Below are 20,967 nucleotides of genomic sequence, written 5' to 3'. Positions count from 1 at the left end.
CAGTGCATGAGGGTTTCTCTTTCTCCACATCCTTGCCAACCCTTGTCTTTTTCTTGACTTTTTTAATGATAGCCATTCTAACAGGTGTGAGGTGGTATCTCATTGTTGTTCTGATTTGCGTTTCCCTGATCATCAGTGATGTTGAGCACCTTTTCACGTAGCTGTTGGTGATCCGTATGTCTTCTTTGGAAAAATGTCTATTCATATTCTCTGCCCATTTTTAAATTGGATTGTTTGTTTTGCTAGTGAGCTGTAGGAGTTCCTTAAATTAAATTCTGGATATTAACCCCTTTACAGATATATGATTTGCAAATATTTTCTCCCATTCAGTAGTTGCCTTTTCATTTTGTTAATGGTTTCCCTTGCTGAGCAGAAGAATTTTGGTTTAATGTAGTTCCACTTATTTATTTTTGCTTTTGTTGCCTTTGCTTTTGGTGTTGAGTTCATAAAATCATCGCCAAGATCAATGACAAGGAGCTTATTACCTATGTTTTCTTCTAGGAGTTTTATGGTTTCAAGTCTTACATTCAGATCTTTAATCCATTTTGAGTTAATTTTGTGTATGGTGCAACATAGTGGTCGAGTAGCATTCTTATGCATGTGGCTGTCCAGTTCTCCAAACACAATTTCTGAAGGATTGTGCTTTTCCCATTGTATATTTTTGGCTTGGCTTCTTTGTCATAAATTAATTGATCATATTTGCATGTATTTATTTCTGTGCTTTATATTCCGTCCCATTGATATCTATGTTTGTTTATATACCTAGACCACACCGTTTTGATTATATTTTACTGTAGCTTTGTAATATAGTTTGAAATCAAGGAGCATGATGCCTCCAGCTTTTTTGTTCTTTCTCAAGATTGATTTGGCTATTCAGAGTATTTTGTAGTTTCATACAAATTTTAGGATTATTTATTCTATTTCTGTGGAAAAAGACCATTGGAATTTTGGTAGGGATTACATTGAACCTGTAGGTTGCTTTGGATAGTTTGGACATTTTAACAATACTGATTCTTACAATCCATGAGCATGGAATATCTTTCCATTTATTTGTATCATCTTCAACTTCTTCCATTAATATCTTACAGTTTTCAGTGTACACATCTTTCCCTTCCTTGATTAAGTTTATAACTATAATTTAATGCAGTTATAAGTGGGATTATTTACTTGTTTCTCTTTCTGATAGTTCATTATCAGTTCAGTATTGAAATGCAACAGATTTTTGTATATTGATTTATTGAATTTGTTCTAACCATTTTTAAAAAAATGTTTATTTATTTATTTTGAGAGAGGAAGTGAGAAAGGGAGGTGGAAAGAGAGGGAGAGAGACAGAATCCCAAGCTGGCTTTGTGCTGTCAGTGCAGAACCCAGTGTGGTGCTTGAACCCACAAACTGTTGAGATCCTGACCTGAGCTGCAACCAAGAGTCGGATGCCTAACCAACTGAACCACCCACGTGCCCCCTAACCATTTTTTTGATGGAGTCTTTAGGGTTTTCTATATATAGCATCATGTCATCTGTAAATAGTGACAGTTTTACTTCTTCCTGATTTACATACATTTTATTCCTTATTGTTGCCTCATCGCTGTGGCTAGGACTTCCAGTACTGTTTTGGATAGAAGTGGTGAGAGTGGACATCCTTGTCTTTTTCCTGATCCTAGAGAAAAAAACTTTCAGCTTTTCACTTTTGAGTATGGTGTTAACTGTAGGCTTGTCATATATGGACTTTCACTTTTAAAAGCTTATTTTGAGAGAGAGAGAGAGAGAGCGAGCGAGCAGGGGAGGGGCAGAGAGAGAAGGGGAGAGAGAGAGAATCCCAAGCAGGCTCTACACTGTCAGTACAGAGCCTGACATGGGGCTCGAACTCACCATGAGATTATAACCTGAGCCAAAATCAGGAGTCAGATGCCTAACTGACTGACCCACCCAGGCTCTCCTTTATATGACCTTTCTTATGTTGAGTATGCTTCCTCTCTACTCACTTTGTTGAAAGGTTTTTTTTTTTTTTTTTTTTTTTTTTTTTATCATGAATGGATGTTGAAAAAAAAGACTCTTTTTCTGCATCTGTTGAGATGATCGGATGGTTTTTATCTTTCATTTTTTAAGTGTGGTTTATCATATTAATTTGTGGATATTGTTGATATTGAACCATGTAGCATCCCTAGAATAAATCCCACCCATTCATGGTGTATGATCCTTTTAATGTGTTGTTGATTCAATTTGCTAATGTGTTTTGTTGAGGATTATTGCGTATGTGTTTATCAGGGGTATTGATCTTTGGATTGGATTGGATTTTCTTTTCTGTGGAGTCCTTGTCTGGTTTTGGTATCAGGGTGATGCTGGCCTGGGAAAATGAATTTGAAAGTGTTTATTCCTCTTTTGTATTTTGAAAGAATTTGAGAAGGGTTAGTGTTAATTCTTCTTTGAATGTTTGGTAGAATTCACCAGTGTTTGTTTAGAGGAATAAAGTCTTAATTTAAAAAAAAAAATAGACTATTACTAGGAAAGGTGTAAAATATTAGAAAGAAATAAAGAAAATAAGTGCAGTGGCATTGCACATTTGGTTTTATTTTTATTATTTGCAAAGGAAAACTTGTGGAATAACTATTCAAATAAAATTTTTCCAAAGGTTATAGTTATATTGCTTGTTACATGTTCTCAACTGTGATTCACTGCTGTATTGTACATGTATTTTGCAGTCATAATTCAGTCATAAAGAGGTTCTCTTTATATATATATATATATATATATATATATATATATATATATATTTTTTTTTTTTTTTTTTTTAAGTTTATTTATTTATTTAGAGAGAATACAAGCAGGGAAAGGGCAGAGAGAGAGAATCCAAAGCAAGTTCTGCGTTATCAGTGCAGAGCCCAGCGTGGGGCTTGAACTCACAAACCGTGAGATCACAACCTGAGCCAAAATCAAGAGTAGGCTGCTTAACTGGCTGAGCCACCAAAGTGCTGTAAGTTTCTCTTTTTAGTAACAGCATTATCCATATATAATTCCCACAGCATTTAGTTCACCTATTTAAAGTGCATGATTCACTGATTTTTAGTATATTCAGGCTAGTGTGACTGTCACCAAAATTGACATTTGAACATTTTTTTCCTCCTTCTTCCCCCAAACCATCCTCTTTGCCTATTCTGGATAGTTCATGTAAATGGAATCATATAATATAATATATAGTCTTTGTGACTGGCTTCTTTTACTTAGCATAATACTTAATGCTTAAAAAGTTCACCTGTATCATGTATCATTAATTCATTAATTTTAATGGCAAATTAATATTCCATTGGATAGTCCACATTTTATCCATTTGTCATTTGATGGACATTTGGGTTGTTTCCACTTTTTGGCTCTTATGAATAATGCTGTGAACAGTCGGGTACAAGTTTTGTGTGGACAGCTGTTTTCATTTCTCTGCGGTGGGTACCAGGAATGGAATCGCTAGGTGTTGTGACCCTATATTTAACTTTTTAAGGAACTGCCAAATGTTTTCCAAAGCAACTGCACCATTTTACATTCCCATCAGGAGTGTATAAGGGTCCCAGTGTCTCCACACCCTCTCCAACACTTGTTGCTGTCTCTGTGTTTGACTGCAGCCCTCCTACTGGGTGGGAAATGGTAGCTTTGATTTGCATTTTTCTGATGGTAAAGGTGTTGGATATCTTTTCAGATACTTACTGGCTGTTCCTCTTTGGAAAAATGTCTATTCAGACCCCTTACTCATTTTAAAATTGGGTTATTTCGCCTTTTTATTATTGGTTTGTAACGGTCCTTTATGTATTCTAGATATACGCCCCTTATATAAATGATTGCAAATACTTTCTCCTAGTTCTCTCTTTTTAAGTCAGTAAGGGAAGGAAAACTAAAATGTATTAAGGGAACTATTGTGATCAGCATTATACTTAGGGCTGTACAAATGCTAAAGTATAGAAATGATTTTTACCTTTTAGGACATTGGTTTCTTTGGAGATCCAAGACTTATGTGATATAATGGAAAACAGCATAGAACGGTATATGCTAAATAGTATACAATCTTGGTCAAAAATAGTATGAAAAAGAAATGCCCTGGGACTCTGAGGAAGCGAGGTTCAAAAGTAATTGATTTAAGTCATTTATTTTGAGTAGAATGAGCAAATGTTAACTCTTCAAAACAAGTTTTTAAAAAGAATATTTCCGTTTGATTCAGTTTCTTTAAAAAAATTTTTTTAAGTTTATTTATTTTGAGAGAGAGAGAGAGAGAGAGAGAGAGAGAGAGAGAGAGAGAGAGAGACAGGGGCAGAGAAAGAGAGGGAGAGAGAATTCCAAGCATGTACCGTGAGATAATGACCTGAGCTGAAACCAAAAGTTGGATGCTTAACTGACTGAGCCACCCAGGCCCCTGATTCAGCTTCTATAGAATGTAGCTTACATACAGTATCACGGATACTTTGTCAGTCTTCCCCACTGTCTTTGTCTGTCCATGTGTTCCCAGTACTTGGCATAGCGCCTAATATGAGGCACATGTCGAATGAGCAAAAATTAGTAGGGGCGGGAGCTCTCAGAGAGTGCGGCGCCAATTAAGCACTGGCACAGAGGTGTCACGGGTGGAAAAGGTTAGGGCGGAAAGAGCAAGAGGCGGAGGGGAGCCCTGGGTGCCCGTCACAGCTCCGCCAGTAACCAGCTGTCTAGTCCTGGCGTGTTTGGTCATATATCCTTGTCTTGAAGTGCGGGGAACGAACTGGATCTCCTCCTTTTTAACATTCTGAGGTTTACGAGCAGCGCAAACCTAAAACATTTAGAGCCAGCTGAAAATTCTCTAAGAATTGAATGCATGATTAAGGTTTTGTGCTAAAATACCACAGACATTAGTATCTGCCATTTGTGTAAAACTGTGTCAAAAAATGATATTTAGGGCGCCTGGGTGGCGCCGTCGGTTGAGCGTCCGACTTCAGCCGGGTCACGATCTCGCGGTCCGTGGGTTCGAGCCCCGCGTCGGGCTCTGGGCCGACGGCTCGGAGCCTGGAGCCTGTTTCCGGTTCTGTGTCTCCCTCTCTCTCTGCCCCTCCCCCACTCATGCTCCGTCTCTTTCCCTCTCTCAAAAATAAATACAGGTTAGGGGCGCCTGGGTGGCGCCGTCGGTTAAGCGTCCGACTTCAGCCAGGTCACGATCTCGCGGTCCGTGAGTTCGAGCCCCGCGTCGGGCTCTGGGCCGATGGCTCGGAGCCTGGAGCCTGTTTCCGATTCTGTGTCTCCCTCTCTCTCTGCCCCTCCCCCGTTCATGCTCTGTCTCTCTCTGTCCCAAAAATAAAAATAAAAAAAAAATAAAAAACGTTGGAAAAAAAAATGATATTTATAATACTGAATGTACTAAGAAGATATTTACAAGGCAGTATCTTAAGGATTATCATTAGTAGAATGTTGGGATTAATTTATCAATTTATTTATGTCCTGTCTTCTTTCTTCCAAAGATTTGAAGTGGCTATTCAAGCTAAGGCAAAAGGTTCTTAGGTGGTATGAAAATACATATTATTTGTTATTTTTATCCTTCAAACAACCTCAAACTTTTGGTGTTTCAGAGGCTATAATTTTTTTTTCAGAGTCCATAAAATTTTTAAATGGGATTAGGAAAGGTGAAATGTTTCAGTAATTCTATTTTATTTAACATTTTTAAAAATTTTAAGTAGGCTCCACACCCAACGTGGGGTTTGAACTCAGAACCCCAAGATCAAGAGTCACATGCTGTACCCACTGAGCCAGCCAGGTACCCCAGTGATGGTATTTTAACATGAAGGTCTAAAATTAATGGCTTTTAAACATTAAAAAGAATGACTCTCTAATGCAAACATTCTAGTTGAATTGAAATCTCTCCAACACTGTGCATTAAAAAAAATTTTTTTTTAACGTTTATTCATTTCTGAGAGACAGAGAGAGACAGAGTGAGAGCAGAGGAGGGGCAGGGAGAAAGGGAGACACGGAATCTGAAGCAGGTTCCAGGCTCTGAGCTGTCAGCACAGAGCCTGACACTGAGGAGGGGCTCGAACCCATGAACCGCAAGATCATGACCGGAGTTAAAGTCGGACGCTTAACCAACTGAGTCACCCAGGCACCCCACCAACGCTGTGCATTTTAACATAAGGAGTCTTTTATGGGAGGCATGGTGCAAAATCTATGGTATTTAGGGATTAAATCAAGTATCCTAAATTGCCCAGGGGAGCAAGACATAAGCTCTAGGAATAAGCTGCATTCCTGATGGAGAAATAGGCATTTCCTCTGGCTGGAGGAATGAGATGCTCTTTGATAGCTGCACATAGAAAACATGGTCTGTTAGAATAAAGAGAGAAGATTCTGTGAAAGTGCTAATTCTCTGTCAGACCATTTTGTTGAGGTTGGGGAAGGACCGTATTGAGCTATAAATCCCTGCATGTGGACTTTATGATAAGTAAGCCAGTGATATTTTGGTTCAAGTAAATGTTTTTTCTTTGTAAAATCATGAGTCTTGAGTCAATGTCAAGCTTGAATTTCACACATTTCAGGTATCCTAACAGAGACTCCAACCCATTCAACACTGAAACTCTCATTTCTTCAGAGATGCTTAACTAAGCTCCATAGAAGTCTGAACATAACTGTGACCCATAAATCTAACCAGTCTTTGGCTATGGCATCTAAAATTTTTAAAATTTTGTGTCTCTCTCTTTTAAGTGTTAGGTCCTAAGGTAATTTTATACAAATGGATAGCAAACAAAGGTATGACAAATCTGAATAATTCATTCAGTATTTGTATGTTTGTGCGTTAAAATCATGTAAATTAAAGCTTATGTATTTTATATTTACAGTTGATAAATGAACTTTACTGGGACATCTATTTTCTAGGTTTGGAATTTTATGACAAGCAACCCCTCTAGCCCTGGTAACTTATTTAAAAGCTTAAAATCTTTTATTACAGTACTCTGTATTAAGTACTGAATGTTTCCTAAGGAACTCGGTGTACTTCCATGTGAGTCATCTGATTTAACTAAGAAATGCATCTGAACCACAGCGTCCCTTATTGGTCATAAACATTTGTATCAATGTTGTATTTTAAGAGCTCCATTAATAACCTAAATAATAGTTTGGTTCATTGATAAAGCCAGACATTTTTTAAAGTAGAGGTATTTGGTGGGAGAGAAGTTGATACACTAACTTTTCAAAATTTGTTGTACAGGGTTAGCCGAACCATCCTTTGTTGCAAAACACGAAGATAGTTTGTTAAAGGATTTATTTCGAGACTACGAAAGATGGGTTCGTCCTGTGGAACACCTGAATGACAAAATAAAAATAAAGTTTGGCCTGGCAATATCTCAATTAGTGGATGTGGTAGGTGTGCATATCATTACATACTCAATTTCATACAGGCTTCCTGAGAGCATCATGGGTGCCTAGGCACTGTGTTGGGAGGCACGGATTACAAAGGAGAATGAGACATAGTCATTTTCCTAAAGGAACTCAGCAGGGGAGGATAATTATTACTCAATAGACATAGAAATACACTTTTTATATAATATTGTATATTAGAAATCATCTACTTGGTAATAGGTCAATTTAAAAAATTTTTCAAAAAATATTTATGTATTTTTGAGAGAGAGCTCACACAAGCAGGGGAGGGGCAGAGAGAGAGGGAGACAGAGAATCCCAAGTAGGCTCTGCACTGTCATTGCAAAGCCTGATGTGGGGCTCAAACCCACAAACCGTGAGATCACAACCTGAGCTGGAGTTGGATGCTCAACCAACTGAACCACCCAGGTGCCCCAAGTAATAAGTTTATTTTTAATAAGTTGAAATATATTAAGCATTTTATTTTTTTTTAAATTTTTTTAATGTTTATTTCTGAGAGAGAGAGACAGAGCATGAGTGGGGGAGGGGCAGAGAGAGAGAGGGAGACACCGAGTCAGCACAGAGCCCGACGTGGGGCTCGAACTCACAAACCGTGAGAGATCATGACCTGAGCTGAAGTTGGTCACCCAACCGACTGAGCCACCCAGGCGCCCTGATATTAAACATTTTATATGGAAGTTTCTTATTAAATTTGTTTAAAGATACGATAAAAAGTCAACATTTTAAAGAGAAAAAGTCCAAGAGTAGATCTGTAGATTTTTAGGACCAAACAGTATCTCAGATCATTGTTTCAATATCATACTTAAACTATACCAGAGATTTTTCAGTATGACATCCCCCAGGGAGTATCAGTTCCCTTGTAACTCGTTCTGACTGTCAAGAGATCCTTTCTATTTAAACTAAAAAGTTCATGCTAATTGTTAAATTCGTTCCTTCTTGTTCTGATCATGTCAGTCAATAGTTATTTCCCTGCTGAGTTCCCAAAACAGTGTGTGTGTGTGTGTGTGTGTGTGTGTGTGTGTGTGTGTGTGTGTTGGAGAGAGAGAGAGAGAGAGAGAGAGAGAGATTGTACAATAACACTTATAGGCATGCCTTTATTTTCTACATAATTTTTGTAGAGAATTTGGAAAGTGCAAATAAATACAAATAAGGAAATAAAAGTTGACTGCAATTCTGCCACCCAAAGATGCCTAATGATAACATTCTGCTGTTTCTCTTGCCGGTTTTTTCTTTGTGTGTATGTTTTAAAATTGGAGTATTAATTTAGACGCAATGAAGAATCTTTTCCCTTCAATTTCTTTTCCAAAACTGAAAACTTTTAATTCCAGTTGGTTAGCACACAGTGCCAGTTTCAGGTTTGCAATATCTAGTGATCCAACACACTTCTATGTATCAGTGCTCGTTTTCTCTCTTGTTAAATGAAGAACGTCTCCCTATGTCATTACGTAATCTTCAAATATAATTTTAATGGCTATATGATATCCCATTTATAATTATTTAAATATTCTCTTGTTGGCAGAAGTTAATTCCCAGGATTTCCTATTATAAATGACAATGGTGAATATATTTGTACACAAATGTCTGGTTTTCTCCTTTCTTTAAGAAAGGCAGTTAATGAATCAAAAGATATACTTTTTTATTTATTTTTATTTCTTAAAGTAAGCTCCATGCCCAACATGAGGCTTGGAGTCATCTGCTCTGACCAAGGAGCCAGCCAGGCACCCCAAAGGATATACATTTTAAAAAGTCTAGTGTGTTGATGATGTCACCTTAATTGCCTCCAGAAAGATCCGTGAATATGGACTGTGTTGTGTCCTTCGCCCTCTGCTGGGAGATTTTCAATATAAGCACAAATAGAGAAGTAGGAGGATGAGTGGGGCTCCCTCTCAAAGACCTGTCTTTCCAGTTGGGACTATCAGCAAGTAAGTGGAGTGACTATAGGACATTGCAGGACTAAATTGTGATACCACAAAAATCTGGGGATTCAGACTTCGATTATTTAGGTCACTAAAGAACACAGGCGGAGGCCCTCGAGCTGGCCTTGTCTGGAGTGTAGGATCGGACACGCGGAGAGGCGGGCAACAAGGAGCAGTATGATCTAGGCTGAGCAGTGAGAGGGAGCCTTTCTGTTCAGCTGTTCGGATCAGAAGGTCACTGTTGGAGGCCACTCCCTGGGATCATCTGATGGGTGGTGGAGGGGCCTGCACTGTGCTTTCTCTCCTGCCATCTTTCGACTGGAGAGTTTTACCTCTTGGAAGAAGTCACTTATCCTTCAAGACCCAATTTATGTGTCTGACTCTTTGTGAAATCTTTCCAGAGTCCCTAAGACAGTCTCGTCTGTTCACGTAGCCCTTTGCACTGCTGGCACCTGTGTGCCCTGGCACGGCACCCTCAGAGCAGGCTAAGCTTCATCCCTTGCTTCTGTCCCAGAGCCCAGAGTGGTTCCTGGCACATGGCAGTTGCTGAGTGAGTGGCAGATGTGACAGGCAACAGATGTGGTCACAGCAGTGCTTTAGGAAGGGCTGCAGGTCAGTTAAATACGTGGTTTTGAGGAGTGAGAGAGAGAGGAGCTTCGGAGGCTGGTTAGAAGGCCAGGCAGAAGCAAGAGCAGGTCGTGACCAATGAGCACTGAGGGAGGCATCAGATTTTGAAGCCTGAGTGGTTAGAAGAGAAGAGTGATGGATCTGGAAGATGGAATCAGTTGCTGTGGGGTAGGACAGGGAAGATGATGCTCTCTGCTGTGATGGCAGGTGATTGTGCCACATTCCTGAGGCCCTTGGAAAGTCAAGGCTGGCTCTGTGGGCAGAGAGGAGCTGAGGGTGTCAGTGTGGAGACCCTGGCCCAGCTGAGCATCGAAAACATTGGACTGAGGAGTTTTAAAGTGAGCAGGGAATGCAGGCAAGTTGATCCCTGAGGAACATTCATAGAAGGTGGCGAAGGAAGGATGAGCCCAGAACAGAAGTCGGGGATGGGTTGCTTCCTGTGAGAAGAGCCCAGGACGTGTAAGGTCAGTGACGATGAGAGAGAAAGAGGACAAGAGCAGAGGGAGAGGAGGCGAGGGCTCTGGACATGGAGAGTAGAAGCTTTATGTCCCTTTAACTGCGAAGCTCTTACCCCTCTGGCTTGTGGTCATGTTTGGGGGCTCCTCCTCAAAGTTCGCTCAGATTCCTGCCTTATTTCCTACATGTTCGAACTCTCTCTGTCTCTCAAATCCCCATGCTGGCTTGCTTGTTGGATGTTAGTTTTATGGTCAGGTTAAAAAATCTATTCGGGGTTTCAAAAAACCCCTAAAACTTTTCTGCTCTACTTACGTGTGGGCACATCTCTGTGTTAATGTGCCTTGTCCTCTTGGGTGCAGTCCTGCGTTTGTCCTTCGTCCTAGGTTTTGTTTTGGTTTTGCTTTTTTGCATCCTGCATTGTGCTGAGCACATTATGGGTGCTTGGGAGATACCTGAGGTCACCTTAAGTTAGGCTGTATCCCCTAAGGTAGTGGCTAACTGGTAGGGGCCAGTTGTGAACTTAGGTATTGTTCTTGTATCTGTGTTCCTGTTGAGGATACTAAGTATTGACTGGGTCCTACTCTATAGTGCAAAATTTATGTGTGTTCACATTTTTCTGGGGAAGAGGTGTATAATTTTCATTAGCTTCTCAAAGATGACCTATTGCCTTACAGCGTCACAGGTAATAAGTATACTGGAACTTTCCTAATTGTTAATGCCTCTGTTTAGAACTTTTGCCTGCTAGGAGTATTCTGATGCAGAGGTCAGCACTTTCTCTGGATGGTGTGTGCCTTTGGGATAGACAGTAGAGCTGGTGGCACAGAGTTTAAACTCAGGAGCTTTGAAGTCTAACATTAGTTCTAGAACCAGTTGGTGGAGTGATTTTAGGCAAGTTGCCTCATTGGGCTAGTTTCTTTTTGCAGAATGAATGATTTAAGTAGATGAGATCTATAGGTCCTTTTCAGCTCTAGCGTTTTACTCAAGGACAATTGCCCTTTGGAACCACAGTGTAAGAGTGATGGCCATGCTGTATTTCCTAGTAATTGTTCCCATGTAGGGACGTCACAGATGTCTTTATCTCAAGGGATGTGCCTCCTCCGTCTTCCTTCTTTCTCCTGGGCCACTCATGTGTTTTGGAATGAGCCATCTAAACCTCTGTCCTCTGTCCCCGGCCATGGGGATTGCCTTATCCTTCTGTGGGTCTGTCCTGCCCACGGTGGAATTGTGTTTGGTCATCATGATGGTCTTGTACTGGTCCAATTGGCTCCATGATATTTCAGTAAAATGTAATGGAAGAGCTATCTTTTTTTTATTTTTATTTTTATTTTTTAATGTTTATTTTTGAGAGAGAGAGAGAGAGAGAGAGAGAGAGAGTATGAGCGAGGGAGGGGCAGAGAGAGAGGGGAGACACAGAGTCTGAAGCAGGCTCCAGGCTCTGAGCTGTCAGCACAGAGCCCGATGCGGGGCTCGAACCCACGAAACGTGAGATCATGACCTGAGCCGAAGTCGGACGCTTAACCGACTGAGCCCCCCAGGCGTCCTGAGCTATCTCTTTAATTAGGCCTTGAGAATTCAGTGAAAAACTGGTCTTAGCAAAGATACAATGGCAGAAAGGTGTAAGTAGCAAATATCAAAGACCCCAGTTTTCTAGAAAAGCAGGCGGTGAAAGCTTATGAAGCTGCCACTCCGGACAGTGGCCCCAGTATTTTTTTTCTACATAGCAGCTCCTCAGAGATTCAAATCCCTGGCTCAGCAGAGGAACATAACTGCAAGTTACAGTCCCGCAGGAAGGCACAGAAACAGTGTATCTCTCATTCTGATGTGCACACTCTTCCACATTTCAGCACTTCTGAAATCAAGATGTGTATTATAATTAATGGCAACTTAAAATTCATTGTCAGCCTTTTCCTTTCTTAGTGCCAAGTACATAAACTAATGTGCGTGCCTGTTTCTTAGATTGTATCTTAGATTTCAGGATGTAGAGTGGTGGAGTGTATGAATGTTAAATCTAATGCCAGCGGTGTACTGCAGGGCGGTTCAGCTGAAATTCAGAGCGTCTGGAAAGGGATAATGTGAAATTAGGCTGGAAAAACGATCCTGCGTTTCCAGACAGCTGCACCAATGAACAGGATATAGGTACTATATGGACAGGCATGTTTGTGTAAAACTGCGAAAATTCGTGTTTGAAGAAGTATTGCTTCTGTCCTTGAAATAATCAGCCTTATTTAAATTTTTGTTTCACAGGATGAGAAAAATCAGTTAATGACAACGAATGTCTGGTTGAAACAGGTGTGTATGAAGCTCAGAAGGCACCTGACTGATCACGGGTGCTGTTGTGCCTGTAGGGTTTGCAGCACAAAAACACGAGCATGTGGTCTTGGTGGATCGGCAGGATGCAGAGGGTTGAGGGTGGGTGGGGTTCTCGTCTTCGTTCAGGCGACACTGGAGTGGCTGCCGTCTGCCAGACGCCGTTCTGGGCACTGGGGAAACAGGCAACAAAATGGACAGAAGTCCCGGCTGGCAAGAACTTCATTCGAGTTGGGGAAGAGGAACAGGTAAGCTGTTACAGTACCTCGGAAGTAGACAGGCTTGGAGAAGAACACATTCGGCGTGGGTAGAGGTGAGCAGGCGTGTGTAGCTGAGGTCAGAGAAGCAGTGGCAAGCCAGCGGTGTAGGGAGCATCTAGGCCTCTGTGAGGATTGTGGTGTTTACTTGGAGCTGGATGGGAATGGGCGATGAATTAGTTTTACATACGTAGCCCCTTTTTAGAAAAGACTGCTTTTTCTTCGGTGCCATCACAGCTTTGTCCTCAGCTGCTGTTATGTGCTTCCCTTTGCTCTTTCTTTATCATCCCTAATTTTGGTACCTGCTACCAGTTCCCTGACTCTAACTCCTACGAGGCATGTATGCTTTTTTTGGTGTGCGAGTCCTAACTTGACGTGATCACAGAATTGTCACTATGTGGAGCGTGGACAGGGTGTTTAAATGTGGACCATGTAATAAATCCAATTCCCCTGGCATGCACCAGTCCAGCCCATGACAATGCACCTGGAAAAGACAATGGAAAAGGTTTAAGGCCTTAAACCTGGACCTTAGATGCCCATGGCTGCGGCTCCTGGGTGTGGCCAATTGGTGTGAGAGGAGGTGCTGAACAGAGCTGTGAACACACCCACGGCGCACACCTGTGTCTCAGGAGGACCGGGGCTGGAGTCACCACACGGGGGCAGGGCTATGCTTCTGTACTCTTAAGAAGGACTTGGAGGTGAATTTTCTCTGTGGCGACTAGAGATGATTTTATGTCTAGGATTTCTGGACTTGGCATAAAGAGTATAGTTTTTATGACTTATGGCTATCAATTTCATCGAAACTGAGCCTGTTGTCTTTGCTCTGCAGGAGTGGAGAGATGTAAAGTTAAGATGGCGCCCTGGCGACTATGGCGGAATAAAAGTTATACGCGTCCCTTCAGACTCTCTCTGGACCCCAGACATTGTTTTGTTTGATAAGTAGGTTTTTATTTACTGAATATTACTTGATGTTTTCAAAAGAAAACGCTTATATATTAGCCACTAGTAATTTTTCTTCCTTCTGAAAATTGTTTACGTATATAATCAAAAGACTTGATCTGTGTTCTGTTGTGAACCTCCAAATAGGTTCTTTGGGTCCTCTCCTGTTTTTGGTGTCTTTTTCCTGATCGTAAAAGTGTTCTTTGCTTTCCGAAATGTGTAAAACATTTGGGAAGTCTAGAAAGGTGTAAAATTGGGGGAGGGGTGTCACCTATAATCAGTCCCATTATTCATTCCAGCATTAGAGGCAGCCATTTGCACGAGCTCACACATAGAACTTACTCTGTGCCTGGCCGCATGTGCGGTACCTTTCTGTTTCGTTCATTTGATCCCCAACAGTACCTTTAAAATGGCATTTCTGACAGAGGAGGAAACAGGTGAGGGCATTATAACCTTGTCCAACAGGTGAGGGCATTATAACCTTGCCCAAGGTCGCACCGTTTGCATGTGGCAGGGTGGGGTTCACACTAGGGCAGCCCGGCAGCCCTATTTATCCTCCTATTTAATAGACTATATATTTGGCAGATTGCCTTCAAGATTTTGGGGCGTTTAAAAAATAGTTGAAGTCATACTTTATGTTCAAATGTGCATCCTTCTAATTTTGCTCAAATTCTGTATTATGATTATCCCATGATGAGGAATGTTGAGTGAACTCATCTTTATAGGCACCCTACCTAGGTGTACGTTGAGGATGGTTTTTAACTTGGGGAAAGGATGATTCTGGGTGTGAGTTTCATTTTTTTCTAGGACAACCCCAGGGTAAATCTTGGGAATTTGTGCTTATCCTAAAGCATCGTGTATTATTTGCAAGCAGGCATTTGGCATGAAGACAGAGCAAATGCTGTGTGAAAAATATTAGTCTCTAAACACCTTTTTCCTCCATGTTTCTCAATAGGTAAAGAGGAAACAAAACTATAAGGTAGCAGGATATAGCTTCCCAGAGCACCATTTTACTCTAGGTCGTAGTAAACATTTTTTTTTTTTTTAAGTTTATTTATTTATTTTGAGAGAGCGCACACATGTGAGTGGGGCAGGGGCAGAGAGAGAGGGAGAGAGAGAATCCCAAGCAGGCTTTGCACTGTCAGTGCAGAACCTGATGCAGGGCTTGAACTCGCGCATCAGGAGATCCTGACCTGAGCTGAAATCAAGAGCCCAACGCTTAACTGATTTGAGCCATTGAGGCGCCCCAGTCTCTGAAAAACATTTTTACATAAACATGAGTGTATAAAAGAGTAGTGTGCAAAAGTCACATGAGTGTTATGATAAAAAACAGTATTTTATAGAAATCTTATGTTCCTACCAGACTTTTCCAGGATAGGAGCTCACATGGTGGCAGAACTCGAGAGGCACAGCTTAGAGCTAATGTTCCTTCCTGCCCCTGTAGTAACTGTCCAGTCTTTGTGATGGAGGAGAAGAGCACTGTGTGGAGAGCCTAGAAATGTGGATTCAGGTTCTGGCCAATATTTTATTGTTTCAATAGCCTAATTATATTTTGTATGTAAAGGGAAATCTTTCAGCCTCTAAAATCTCAGGATTCTGTGAGATAGAGATCGACTGTCAGTCCTGGAGTAGATGTCGAAGGAGTTCAGCTCTAGTAAAGTCGGATGTTTACGTAAGATGTCCCTAAAACAGAGTCCCCTACACATAGCAGGTATATCTCAAGCATAATAGTTTAAAAAGTATCTCACACCATGGTGTCGACTTTCTCTCATCTCAGGCTTGTGAAGGCCTGCGTTGTGTAGTCTCTGCATTGTCACGTGCATGTGTTTATTTCAGTGCAGATGGACGTTTTGAAGGGGCCAGCACGAAAGCGGTCATCAGGTATGATGGCACTGTCACCTGGACTCCACCGGCAAACTACAAAAGTTCTTGCACCATAGATGTCACGTTTTTCCCATTCGATCTCCAAAACTGCTCCATGAAATTTGGTTCTTGGACTTACGATGGATCACAGGTTGATATAATTTTAGAGGACCAAGATGTGGACAAGAGAGATTTTTTTGACAATGGAGAATGGGAGATTGTGAGTGCAACGGGAAGCAAAGGAAACAGAACGGATGGCTCCTGCTGGTACCCTTATGTCACCTACTCATTTGTAATTAAGCGTCTGCCTCTCTTTTACACCTTGTTCCTTATTATACCCTGTATCGGGCTCTCGTTTTTAACCGTGCTTGTCTTCTATCTCCCCTCAAACGAAGGTGAGAAGCTCAGTCTCTGCACGTCAGTCCTGGTCTCTCTGACTGTCTTCCTTCTGGTTATTGAAGAGATCATACCCTCGTCTTCCAAAGTAATACCTCTGATTGGAGAGTATCTGGTGTTCACCATGATTTTTGTGACGCTGTCAATCATGGTGACTGTCTTCGCTATCAATATCCATCATCGTTCTTCCTCAACACACGATGCAATGGCACCTTGGGTCCGCAAGGTATTTCTCCACAAGCTTCCCAAACTGCTGTGCATGAGGAGTCACGTAGACAGGTACTTCGCTCAGAAAGAGGAAACTGAGGGCGGTAGTAGACCAGAGTCTTCTAGAAACACATTGGAAGCTGCGCTTGATTCCATCCGCTACATTACAAGACACGTCATGAAGGAGAATGACGTCCGTGAGGTGTGTGACATGTTGTGTTTACAAATGCTCATCCGCTTCCATTCTGAGTTTGGGAGTAATCAGCATGGCCCTTGAGACTCAGTGTAGGTTGAGGGCCAGAAATGCTGACACGTTGTTTGGTGGAAGATCTTTACCAAAATCTGTTTCAGTTAAAACATCTGCCAGTGGGCATCTATGCAGATCTCACCTCTCCATTCCCCTTAGCAACTTTGCCTTGTGCCGACTGTTGTTACTCTATTCTAAAGAGTAGTAATACTGCCATTTGTTTTTTTGACTCTGACATTATTATTTTAATTCTATCTTCTGTAACTTTGTTTCTGAATTCTGTTGTAATCTGTAGGCACAATGGGCATTATAATTTATCAAAAGCTATTTTATTTTTTAAAAAATGAGCCTAATGTAGGCTCTATAAATTTCAGCCAAGGTATTTTTTCTAGAATATGTCTTTTTCTTGTTCATTTATAAGAGAATGTCAGTGAACTTGAAAGCACTAAGATATTCTTGGATGTTATATATCATATGTCAAAGTGTTCATGTGAAAGTTAGAAATAGTGCTTAGTAATATGCTTAATTTGCTTAAAACCAAAAATTTGCTTAAAACTTTATTATAGAAAAATAACTCTCATTGGCTTAAGATCAATGTTTACAATGTAAGAATTGAACATGAATACATTTTACTAATGTGATGTTAAATTTTCTTTCAAAACATGTCAAATTTTAATCTTGTCACTATATTTCTATTGCGTAATATTTTTATTAAAATTTTTTAAAAATGTTTATTTTTGAGAGTGTGAGAGAAAGAGCAAGGAGGGACAGAGAGAGAATGGGACAGAGGATCTGAAGCAGGCTCTGAGCTGTCAGCACAGAGCCCAACACGGGGCTTGAACCCATGAACTGTGAGGTCATGACTTGAGCTGAAGTTTGAGGCTTAACCCACTGAGCCACCCACACGCCCCCTACTGTGTGATATTTTTAAACTAGGACTATAGTAGTATTTTCATAATTGAATTTGCTTTGAATAGTCCCCATTACAATTGTATGAATTCTCATTTCCAAACCTTTTTTAAATGGAAAAATTTCTAGCAGGTTTGGGAAGCAAAGTGAATCTGGTAAAATTACAGTCCTCCTCACAGAAAGAACATATAACAGATTTCTGAAAGACTTTAAATGTTTGTGGATTTGTAAAATTTCTATTTCATGGTAGTATGATTAGTATATAAGGTCTGAAGCTATCGATGGAGTCTTTAAAGTATAGATATTGGTTAAATAATGATCTGGATTATATAACATCTGGATTAATAAATGTCTGCAAAGTATTGTGCAGAAGGGCCAGGCCTCATCCCCCTAGGGCCAGTAAATGGCATTTGTCTTCAGGGGGGTACTTAGAAAAGCAGTAGAGTGTTGACAGCTACCTGAAGTCCACATTCTCTCATAGCTGAGGGGGCAGAGTTGTTGTGGGGGACCTCGTGCTCTGTAAAGGCAGGGGCCAGGGAAGGCCCTGTGAGGGGAGCCTCTGGTGTTCAGGGGCCTGTCTCAGCCTGCCCTTTCTTTGAGGTCACTTGGAACTGCTGAGCTAGCTCCCTGCTTAGGCTGCAAAACGGGGGTTGAAATGAGGTCCAACCAGCAGATCTGAATTCATGAGCTTAGATTAAAATAGCCCCCGGGGAATCCAAAACTAAATAATGCACATGTGGGGTGAGAAGATTAATAGCTAATGCCTATTACCCTTTTTTTTTTTTTTTTAAGTTTATTTATTTTGGGGGGGAGAGAGAGGGAGAATCCCAAGCAGGCTTTCCACTGTCAGATTTCATGAACTGTGAGATCATGAGCCGAAATCAAGAGCCGGACACTTAACCGACTGAGCCACCCAGGCGCCCTCTAATCATTCTGAACCAGTTGTTAATTTGGCTTGAGATTAATCCCAGGCTGGATTCTCTTTGGAAATTAAAATAAGTAAGCACTGCTGGACAAGAAAAAATGACAGAAATAACTGTATGTAATATGAATAAAAGTGATTTTTTTAGTTTATTATAAAATATCCAGGTAGTATAAATATTCTAATTTTATTAAGTCTATAAAAAATGTCACTTGTAATATATTACAAGTCAAGAAGTACATTAATAGATTGTGTAGTGTCTCTGAAAGCTTGTGGAGGCTCTATGTTCTAGATTGTCAGGGGAGTGTCTGTCCCTGAGCTCTGAGTACAAGGTCACTTACGTTGTGAGCCAGTAGCGGGAGGCAGAAAGTGATCTGACCTCTGACTCAGTGTGTAATATCTTAAAGTAGTTACACAATTTTAAATTATGTATTTAAAATGGTTTTTTTTTTTTTATTGCAACAGGTGGTTGAAGATTGGAAATTCATAGCACAGGTGCTTGATCGGATGTTTCTATGGACTTTTCTTCTGGTTTCAATTGTTGGATCTCTTGGGCTTTTCGTTCCTGTTATTTATAAGTGGGCAAATATAATAGTACCAGTTCATATTGGAGATGCAAATAAGTGATCCTTCCGTAGTGGTGTCCTAGTAGGAATTTAGTTACCAAAGGCACCTATGCCTCTGGCACCCTTAAAATTAGAAAATGGAAATTGTGTTTAAAATTTGAAGCAAGCTTTGTCAGATTAACAGTTGCTAACTTTGGTTTATCTTAATAGACTGCCCTGAGAACATTTTACCTGCATGACTGAAGTGATAGCTGACTCAGCATTTGAGCTAAAAATAGCAGCAAAATGTTATCTGAACTGTACTAGTGAAAACCTAATGTTGGTGTCCTGGCAAACAGTACCAATTCGTAATCAACGGTGAAGCTCATCTTTTGATTGTATTGGAAAGTTCCTGTTGTATTTGAAGACTGATTTCAGGACTTTTTCTGCATTTGGTAAAGGTACACATTTTAAATTTCTTTCTTTCTGTCCTGTATCCACGGAGTAACAGCTAATCTCTAGCATAATATTATACTGCTATGTTAAATAAGCTAACTCCTTGGTATGATAACAATTTAATGTGATGCTGCTTTTCTATAGCCAACCTTGTAAAAAATGAAACATGGGAATTCCTTTAAAGCTTACTTTATTTCTTAGATGCTTAAACTGAACAATTATTGTATTAACTGTTTTTGTAGCTTACCTTCAGTTGTAAAATCACACAATAGGTAACTTGTGGACATGCACTAGTATCTTCTTAACATTAACTTCAACCCCCTTATCCACATTTTCCACAATTAACCATCTTCTATATAAACCGTAGCATTTCTGTACCCTTCATCTTAGAAGGCGTCCTCTACAATTAAGTGAATCCCATTTTAAAAACACGTCCATGGATGCCACCAAATCATACTGTGAAAAACCATGTTCCAAGATTGAAGATGGTTTCTAATTAGGTGGAAGCTCATTGTCACATGGCTGTCACGTATAGGTTCATCTCCTTCTTTCCAGCAGTCACAGTACTGGAGCCATAGAGTTGCAGGGCCTCTAGGTGTGGTGCAGTCTCACCGATTACTGCTCATTCAGGACCGTAGTGGCACGCGTCACAGGTAAACAAGTGAGATTCCATCTCTGAATGCCCTGATTCAGCTACGATCAGGAATAAAACACTGTTGAAGCTCTGCATGTTATCTGGAACTCTTAGCCCTTGAGAGAACAGATGCCTTATTTATAGTAAGTAACCCATCTAAGGTCAGGTCAACACTCTCTGGAAGGCAGAGGGGATCCTGTCTCATTTGTATTTTATTGTAGGTACATGTGTAATGTCATTTAATGAGTGAAAGTCTGGTTTGATGCGTTTAAATGCCTGTTAGATCTCTTAGCACGTATATATCCCTGATTCTTCTACCTCTGTTACTGTTACTTAAAATTTCTATAGGTGAGTAAATTTTGTAGAAATCTTCCTTTGACTTACCAAAACATGAGTCACAGTTGGCTGCGATTTTGTCAGTTTTATTTTCGCAAAGCCAAAACATCAAAATGACTAGTGAGAAGATTAAAATGGTCTCTGCAAACCCTCATCTCCTACCTATTCAGATTCAGAACTGCAGTACTCCATACTGGAATACTGTCTTCTTTTTTTTTTTTTTTTAATTTTTTTTTTTTTCAACGTTTTTTATTTATTTTTGGGACAGAGAGAGACAGAGCATGAACGGGGGAGGGGCAGAGAGAGAGGGAGACACAGAATCGGAAACAGGCTCCAGGCTCCGAGCCATCAGCCCAGAGCCCGACGCGGGGCTCGAACTCACGGACCGCGAGATCGTGACCTGGCTGAAGTCGGACGCTCAACCGACTGCGCCACCCAGGCGCCCCTGGAATACTGTCTTCTTAATAATCTGTCTACAGCAGTGGTTCTCAATCGGGCACAGTTTTGTGCTTGAGGGACCACTTAATTTTTGGAGACATTTTTGGTTGTTATAACTGGCAAGGGACCCCGGGGGTATGTTCTTGG

The 20,967-nt window shown here is 40.7% G+C and overlaps 1 protein-coding gene across 6 annotated transcripts in view; it reads left to right on the top strand.

The window, feature by feature from the left end:
- CHRNA5 (cholinergic receptor nicotinic alpha 5 subunit) overlaps nt 1-20,967 on the top strand; it is a 61,821-nt gene that overhangs the window by 29,154 nt on the left and 11,700 nt on the right. For 3 of the 6 annotated variants that reach the window (XM_058736278.1, XM_058736280.1, XM_058736281.1), the window contains exons 2-6: nt 7,196-7,347; nt 12,609-12,653; nt 13,758-13,867; nt 15,704-16,535; nt 18,877-20,455. In XM_058736278.1, the coding sequence (XP_058592261.1) occupies nt 7,196-7,347; nt 12,609-12,653; nt 13,758-13,867; nt 15,704-16,535; nt 18,877-19,038 (1,301 nt within the window). In that variant the 3' untranslated portion in view covers nt 19,039-20,455. Of the gene's footprint in view, nt 1-7,195; nt 7,348-12,608; nt 12,654-13,757; nt 13,868-15,703; nt 16,536-18,876; nt 20,456-20,967 lie in introns of those variants that run through there. The other 3 variants (XR_009263718.1, XM_058736279.1, XR_009263719.1) reach the window with 3 other exon arrangements.

Source organism: Neofelis nebulosa, chromosome 7 (assembly GCF_028018385.1).
Source record: "Neofelis nebulosa isolate mNeoNeb1 chromosome 7, mNeoNeb1.pri, whole genome shotgun sequence".
Lineage (NCBI taxonomy): Eukaryota > Metazoa > Chordata > Mammalia > Carnivora > Felidae > Neofelis > Neofelis nebulosa.
This window is presented reverse-complemented; position numbering and strand designations above follow the sequence as displayed.